At 37.6% G+C, this 8,455-nt stretch overlaps 1 protein-coding gene across 1 annotated transcript; it reads right to left on the reverse strand.

The window, feature by feature from the left end:
• Nucleotides 1-684: 684 nt before the first annotated feature.
• On the reverse strand, nucleotides 685-3,066 carry LOC127160430 (uncharacterized). The gene is made up of 4 exons (XM_051103068.1): nucleotides 2,686-3,066; nucleotides 1,745-1,912; nucleotides 1,296-1,444; nucleotides 685-815 (listed from the first exon to the last, which is right to left on the reverse strand). Exons 1-4 carry the CDS (start codon nucleotides 3,027-3,029, stop codon nucleotides 685-687), a joined length of 792 nt encoding a protein of 263 aa, XP_050959025.1. The 5' UTR covers nucleotides 3,030-3,066.
• Nucleotides 3,067-8,455: the final 5,389 nt, after the last annotated feature.

Below are 8,455 nucleotides of genomic sequence, written 5' to 3' on the forward strand. Positions count from 1 at the left end.
TTTGTGATATCTGGTACTGATATCTTTTGAAATTATCATAAGCACATCCTACTAAATGGAAACCACATGATTAGGAATAAATAGGGTGGGGGGGAAACCACATTAGACACGTATTTCTTTAACAATTTATTGTTTGAAGTAATGTAGAAATCTTATTCCTTTATCACATTCCTTTACTACATCACAGCTGACGGATTTACTCAAGTTTACAAAGGTTTACAAAGTTTACAAAGAATGTCTTTTTTCCAATTTACTAAACATGACTCCTTACAACACAGCTGTATGTCCACTCTATAAACAAATGTTAGTTTCTGTTGTTGTGTGATTTACAAACACTAACACACCAATAGATTTCCCTGAAGACTTACGCAGTATGTAGAACTACTAACTAGTAGTGATGTGCTATAACAGAAGAATAACAGAAATAGCACTGTTAACTGTATGACCTACCTAAAGCTAAAATATTTTTTGTTAAGTTTGAGAAGGAGCTGATTTTCAAAATTTCTGGCATCCAATCTTGCCCTTCTTGGGCTGAAAATCAGTCCAGCAGTGCTAAAGAGACGTTCGCATGCAGCAGAAGCTGGTAAGGCAGTGTTGATTTTAAGAGACAATTTGCAAACCGCAGGATAAGATTGCAGTATCTCTTTGTTGTCTACTTTAGAGGCAAGGTACCCTTCTAGCTGTTTAACACTTTCCTGCCCATGAGTTTTTTTTCATGCTTGAAAAGAAGTCATCGTCATCTGAAGCACTTGATCCATTGCCTGGTGACTGATGTGGACGTTCTTCCTCCAGATGGTCCTTGATGTAGGCAAGTCCTAATATACAACATATATTGGGACAGATGCCAGAAATCATGTTATATAAATGATAGGGCAATACAGTACAGAGGAAAAAGAATGAACTAACTAATTTGGAGCAACATGCACAGTTATGGATAGGCAGCTAAAGCTGACATATGAGGGCAAAGATCAGTTTCTATGCCCCATTAGATCAGCTTTACTTCCCTGGCCACAATTCAGTCTAGATTGTGTCAAATTTCCTTGTTCTTTTTCCTGAACAACATGAACAGCATGTAGTACCTTGAACAATAAGGCTATGGGGTCCATCCACATCAAACTTGCCTTTTAGGCATATATATGAATCCAGGTCACAACCCCCACCCCCACCCTTTTAAGTAAGTAAACTTATATAAATGTGCTTGTTTAGTTTTTTTGTTTACTTTTGTTTTGTGAACTAAGCGCATGACATCTGAAATAAAAATGCCACAAAACATATGTACATACATAGATACATACCTAGGTTTAATAGGTTCTCATCAGATGTCCACGCTGTTTTAAATTTTGGGAGCAGGATGGCAGCAGCAATAAACTCTGGTTCTGCCATCATGTCTTTAAAGCGCTTTTGTAGTCCCTCTAGGACTGCATCCACCAAAGGTTTGCAGTACCTGGAATTAGAGGTGGGGGAGAGAAAATGATATAGTACAATATCACAACATTTACAGCGTGCATTTATACTGAGACAATGACAATAACAACAAGCATCCCAATACTTAATTGTTAAATATGATTTGACGGTCTTACATCTATTGTGTTCTTGGTCAATGTGTTCATAAAGGCCTCTTTTTAATCATTTTACTAATGGCACACATTAACTTCCTACACGTATGCTATATGAAGTTTTAAGGGAGTTGAATTGTGTATGATAAGGAATACACCTTAATAACATGAGGGGAAAGAATCTCTACCTGGAATTTATGTGGATTCGTTCAAGCTTATTGATGAGGAGCGTCAGAGTTGGCAGAAGCCATCCCATCTGAACATCTGTCTCATCTTGAAGAATGTTGAGGGCTTTGGCGAGAGGACCCATGGTTCTGGCAAATTCCTCCAGAAAGGAAATTTCAACTGAACTCAACCTAACAAACATAAAGAACACTTAAGTCTGTGTGTGTGTGTGTGTGTGTGTGTGTGTGTCTGAGAGAGAATGAGTGATTGTGTGTGTTTGTCTGTCTGTCTGTGAGAGAATGAGTGATTGTGTGTGTGTGTCTGTCTGTGAGAGAGTGTGTGTTTGTGTGTCTGTCTGTGAGAGTCTGTGAGTTGTGTGTTTGTGTGTCTGTCTGTGAGAGAATGAGTGAATGTGTGTGTGTGTGTCTGTCTGTCTGTGAGAGAGAGTGTGTGTTGTGTGTCTGTCTGTCTGAGAGAGTGAGTGATTGTGTGCTTGTGTGTCTGTCTGTGAGAGAATGAGTGATTGTGTGTGTGTCTGTCTGTCTGTGAGAGAGTGTGTGCTTGTGTGTCTGTCTGTGAGAGAATGAGTGATTGTGTGTGTGTGTCTGTCTGTCTGTGAGAGAGTGTGTGCTTGTGTGTCTGTCTGTGTGAGAATGAGAATGATTGTGTGATTGTGTGTGTGTGTCTGTCTGTGAGAGTGTGTGTGTGTGTGTGTGTGTGTGTGTCTGTCTGTGAGAGAGTGAGTGATTGTGTGTGTGTGTGTGTGTCTGTCTGTGAGAGAGTGAGTGATTGTGTGTGTGTGTGTGTGTGTGTGTGTGTGTGTGTGATGAGTGGTGAGTGGTGAGGCTGCTCGGACTATAATTGTCCTCCATTTCCCCTTACGTAAAGCAACTGAATAGTTAAGCAATATTTTCCAAAATTACATATTGGAATGAAAGGTATATTTAAAAAAAGTTACACTTACATTGGCAACTTTAGTGCAGTGCATACAGTTCTCAGGGCCCCTTCTCCTTCATCTTTGATTATTCTCACGATTCTTTCAACAGAGAGAAATAATGAGTTCCATCGTGTGTCGTTTGGCCGGATCAGTTGTATTTTGCATGTTTCCTCTATGATGTCTGAAGCAGTGGAGGATCGAGATGTCTTGTTCCATAAGCCACTGCATTTCGCAAAAGCTGATCGTGACAGTCTTTTATAGGAGTCATTGGAATTGGCCTTGGCTGCATCAACTGTGGCAACAAGGTTTAATAGATGACATGCACAGCGATGATGCTTTGGAAGCTGAAATTGTAAGCCATCATCTTCCATTAAGATCGGTGTTACCTCAATGAAGTCAACATCAACACCTTCCTCTTCCTGTTCATTTTCATCACTGCAAGCATCCTCTTCAGTCTCACTGGAGGCACAGTTATTGTTCTCATCTTGTTGTTGTTCTCCATATTCTCTAAATGCCTTTATGAAATTGGACCCATTGTCTGTGGTGGTTCTAACTATTTTTCTCTATGCCAAATTCGCAATGGATGTCATTCAATGCACTGCCCAACACATCAAAAGTGTGTGGCCCTTTAATCCGCCGGCAAGCAAGTGCCACAGAGCACCTCTTTAATGAATCTGGATCCACCCAGTGGGCAGTGACTCATTCATTTCTTGGACACCCTCTTCTACTTTCCGGCGCAATGTAGTTCTGGACATCACACGTGAATTAGGCTGTAGCTCTTGCACTAAAGCATTAAACGCAGGCTGTTCTAGCACAGTAAATGGTTGAAGACTCTGAATTACAAAATTTATGACTACGTTGTCTACCTTTGTTTGATTCACAATTTTCGTTTCTCCTAATTTCAGTTGTCTGGAAGTGGAGGGAACTGGGTTTTCAGCTTTTCTTTTTCGAGGGGCTGTCAGGGCACTGTATCTTTCCAAGTGACTTGAATGCTTTCTCTGGAAAGAAAGGGGGAAAAACACATCATGAACATAATATCTTCACAGCAATATATCTCAATTTCATAAATGAAGTGCACATTTCATGTTTTTTTGCATGTACCAAGTAGGCTGCTGAGAAGGCTGAGTAACTAGCTAGCCTACATCAATCGCAGGCTACTGTTCAAGTAGCTACCGATCAATCATACCTTGCATGTAAACCTAGTCAAATAGAAGCCTAAATGTCAGAAAAATGCATTGGCCTAAATGCATTTTCATCATTTTACATTGAATTTCTTTAGACACACTACACATTCTATGAACGAGCTTGACAAGTAAATGGCATTTTTAGGGGGTAATGTTAGGCTATTTCTAGCCAAGTGCCTTCACTGCAAAAAATGCTTTTCTTAGTATTTTTGTCTTTATTCCAGTCCAAATCTCTAAAAATTATTAAATCAAGATGCATCCACTAAGAAAAATAACCTTAATTCAAACAGAAACAAGATATATTGGCAGATAATTTTGCTTTTTTTAAGCAACAACTCACTTAATTTTGATTTATTTCCCCAGAAAACAAGACATAATATCTTATGGCCTTATACTTTAGTAAATGCATCTTGATTTAAGAATTTTTAGAGATTTGGACTGGAATCAAGACAAAAATACTAAGTAAGAAAAGTATTTTTTGCAGTGTTGGTGTTAATGAGCTTTGCTAACGGTCTGCAGTTTCCTAGCTTAACCTTGCACAATGGAACTGATGTCCACGTTTATTATTAACACAACGTATGAGCGTATTATATCCAGTTTGGGTAAAACGACAGGTTTATTAGCCTTTAATTAATTTCACAGTCAAACTGAAAATTACTTACCTCTATGTGTTTCTTTAGATTGGACGGCGAATTCTTGAAAGAAGAAATCGTATGCTTCTGAGGCAGACAGAGAAGGCACTTAAAAATGAATGACTCGTTCTTCCTTTCCACTACTTCAAAAAATTCGCTTAAATATGGCCATGGGTGCTCAATTTCAATGTCTGGCGCTTCTTCCATTATTGCGTTGGCTATAAACGTGACAGCGAAAAGAAGCAAGCAGGCAGGCAGCAGTTATATTAGACAGTAAAGCGCGCAAACTGCAGGAAACACGACGTGTTCTGATTGGCACACTTGCGGAGCACGTGTACTTATTTTGACCTGTCACTGGTTACGCATGTATGTTGTGGAACGTAAAAAGAAACGACAGGTTTTAGGAAAGTAGTGGAGTAAAAAGTAAGGTTTTCCACTTCGAAATGTAGTTGAGTCAAAGTATAAAGTCTCACAAAACAATGATACTCAAGTAAAGTACAGATACGCTAAAAAGTTACTTAAGTACGGTAACAAATTACTTGTACTTCGTTACTGTCCACCACTGGCTATAACTAAGCAACCATTTGTCTGATCAACATGATAATTGGTATGCAGTGTCTTGATCCAAAGTGCTGCAAGTGCTTGTAAGGACATTTGCATATCTCAAAAAACATGATCGCCATTGGCCATCGAATTTTGAGCCCGTTTGACTCATGGTCCTAGAGGTCACTGTGGTACAATTTTCTGGACTTCCAAGGTTAATAATAATCAGCACCAAAAAAAGAAAAAAAAAATGTTGAACTTTGGGTAGCTATGAACAGGGTTGTTTAGAAAAGGGGCCTGTCCAAATATACCTAAAAGCTAACAAAGCCTAAAAATGAACTCAAACTCAAAACTAGGTAAGCACATATGACAGGTGATTGTAAACAGACCACAGGTAGTGCTATAACAGTTAAAACTGCTTCAAAAACAATACTTTTATGGTTAATGACACATTTTAGAAAATGTTTATGTATTCATGCATACACTAGTTCTGCCCGTCGTACAGTCGATTTCCTCATTATGTACTACTTTGTCTGTAGGACCAGTGCTGTCACTCAAATTGTTCTTTAAATATTAGACACTACTTAAAAACACCTACTTTTGCAAACTCCTCCAATACGATCAGAAGTGGTGCTATTTAGACATTAACATTAAAAATCATCATATTTCTATATAAAATTACCTTTGAATTGAATTTTGAATTTGACAAAAATGCTTTTTAAATCAATAATTTAGGTGGTTACAGGCTTGGTAAAAAGTATGTAGTGTATTTTCATTAGTGTTTCAATGCCTTAAAGAGCTTGAACTCTGATAATCACTGCTTGCAGCTATATATTTTTGTGTTTGTGTAACTAAATCATCAGTCATTGTTAATTTCAACTAAATCATCAATCAACTGTTTATTTCTCTTACCTTCTGTGTTTTCTTTTCAGAGGGCTAAAAACTATTCATCTGTTAGTCAGACTGAGGCTGCTGCTAATGGTGGGTTGTATAGAAAGACTGAGACTGCGACTGAAACAACACTGTAACATTATTTATTTATTATTTATTGAAAGGGACAGTAAAAGGACAATGGGAAATGAGAAAAAAGGATCAAACTCATTCAAACAGTAGTCCACGTACTTTCAGTTACATAAACATTGGTTCAAAAAAGGCAGATACGCAGTAAACCAGCAACACATTACCGGCAGCAGGAACAGCAAGGGCTTGAGTTTTTCGGTATGTATAGGCTTATTGAAGGTGCTAAAGTGATCCAAAACAAGAGCAGTCAATGTTTTTTTTTTGTTGTTGTCATTTGCACTATAATGCCATTTTCACTGATGTACTAAAATTATTATTTTCAGTTATTTTGTCCCATCTGTTTACATCCTTTGTAACTGACTGTTTTCATGAATACCTCGCCAAGAAGGGCATTATGACAAGGAAATGCATTTGACTGCTTGCATATTATCACACAAGGCCTCGTACTGCAAGACACAAGTGCACTTCACATACTGTAGTGTCCATTACAGGTTATGTTGTGTAGTGTGAAACAACGTGGTTTTAGAATGTTACAGTTTGTTGCATAGCAATCACATGCCTCATATTCACATGGTTTGGATAATCAGAGAATCACAGTGCACTGTATAAACAGTCATTTCAGGGTTTGAGGGTACTGAAGAAGTATTAAGAATCGACTATCTGTATGATGATATGCAATGCTAGATTTGTTATGTAAACAGGTCGCACGGTTCATTCGTCCAATCAATGTCACTAACTCCGCAAATATGCAAATAAGAACATTATTCTGGGGTTTAGGAATGAAGAGCTCATCTGAAGTCCATCTGATGTTTTTCTTTACAATAAACATTTTTAACCAGCTTCTATGTATACCTTCTATGTATAGCCTCTACCTAAGTACTTCTGATCGGGCTGAGGCTGGGATTTAGCGAGTTTGAAGTAAAAGTATTTGATGGATATATGCTATGTGTCAAAAGCATTCAGTCAGTATTATCTTTTTTTTTTTTTTTTTATCTTTTTTTGGCCGAGTTGGCTGGTTTTGCATCTGAAGTCTTCGAATGTATAACAGCCAAAAATGTGTCATTCGTGTCAAAATCTGAGCCCTTATCACACTAAAAACATATTACTCATTAATCAAATTAGCCTGTAAAATATAGAATTTTGAAAATTGCCAAAATTATCACAAATTTTGTCCACCCACCCAAAACAATTTTGACCTGCAATCGATTCACATCCACCTGATTGGGTGGAAATCTGCCAACACTGATTCTGCTGAACAAGTGAAACATTGTTTTTTATTTGTGATTTTATATGAATCGCATTGGAGTTGTAGTGTCATTTTGCCTGGATTATTTTGTGATATTTTATGAGGTGCTGCAGTTGGATGTGTTAAATGCAGAGCACAAATTCTGACTATGGGTACCATACTTGGCCACACGTCACGTCCTTTCCTTTCCTGTCTTTTCCTTTCCTTTCCTTTTTATATGTGCCTTTCCTGAACTTGGTGCCAGCCAATGTAACATATGCTTTAAATTAAGCTTGTATAAACGCTGTTGTCTTTCTGTAACAAATAAATGAAAGAATAAATTGAATGTTCCATGTATGTTTATTTAATAAATGCCATTAAAAAAATATTCACACATAATAGCTGGATTCCTGAAATGGTGAATTCCTAATCTGGACACAAGATTACTAAAACTATTACAATACTACTTGTATACATGTATGTATTTATAAAATAAAAGTGGTAATGTGACATCAGACTACTGTCTGAAAAAGAAATGATTATTAAATATACTAAAGTTTGATTTTAAAGTAGGCATAATAGTGGAAACTTTATAACGTATTATTGAGATTTATTTCCTTGTGATACAAGTGGCGAACATTATTAGTGACCCAAATATAAGCAGTAGCATTCATGCCGGCAAGCTGTGTATATATATCGATCACCCCTCTAGTGGTCACATGCTGTATTAGTTTCAGTTCTGAGGGTGCGCTTTCGGTCTGCTGCTCTAAATTCTATCTTAATACAGAATTAAAAGTGAAGGCAATTAGATCTAAGCTATAAAATGGCAGAATCTGGCTAAGAAATGCAGGGGATGTTATGTTTACGATACAAAGCATTAGGCGGAAACATTTAATGCGGGTGCAATGTCACAGACTTTGCCATTCATTTTCTGTACAAATATTCACTGAAATCACATGAAACTTGATACAGACAGAGTCTTGGGCATTCTGAAGAAGTATGAATAGAAATGTTGCTGTGAGATTTGAAGGAATTTAAATAATGCATGTATAAATGTGAAAGAGTGGTCAGTGCAGATGGCGGCTCACTTGACCGCGGTCACCCGACCCGCGGATATAACCGCGCATCACTATTATGGATAAACTCTTCGTGGAAAAATGTATATCCTTTTTCCAGTTTGTTCCTCTTTGTGA

This window comes from Labeo rohita, unplaced genomic scaffold (genome assembly GCF_022985175.1).
Source record: "Labeo rohita strain BAU-BD-2019 unplaced genomic scaffold, IGBB_LRoh.1.0 scaffold_348, whole genome shotgun sequence".
Lineage (NCBI taxonomy): Eukaryota > Metazoa > Chordata > Actinopteri > Cypriniformes > Cyprinidae > Labeo > Labeo rohita.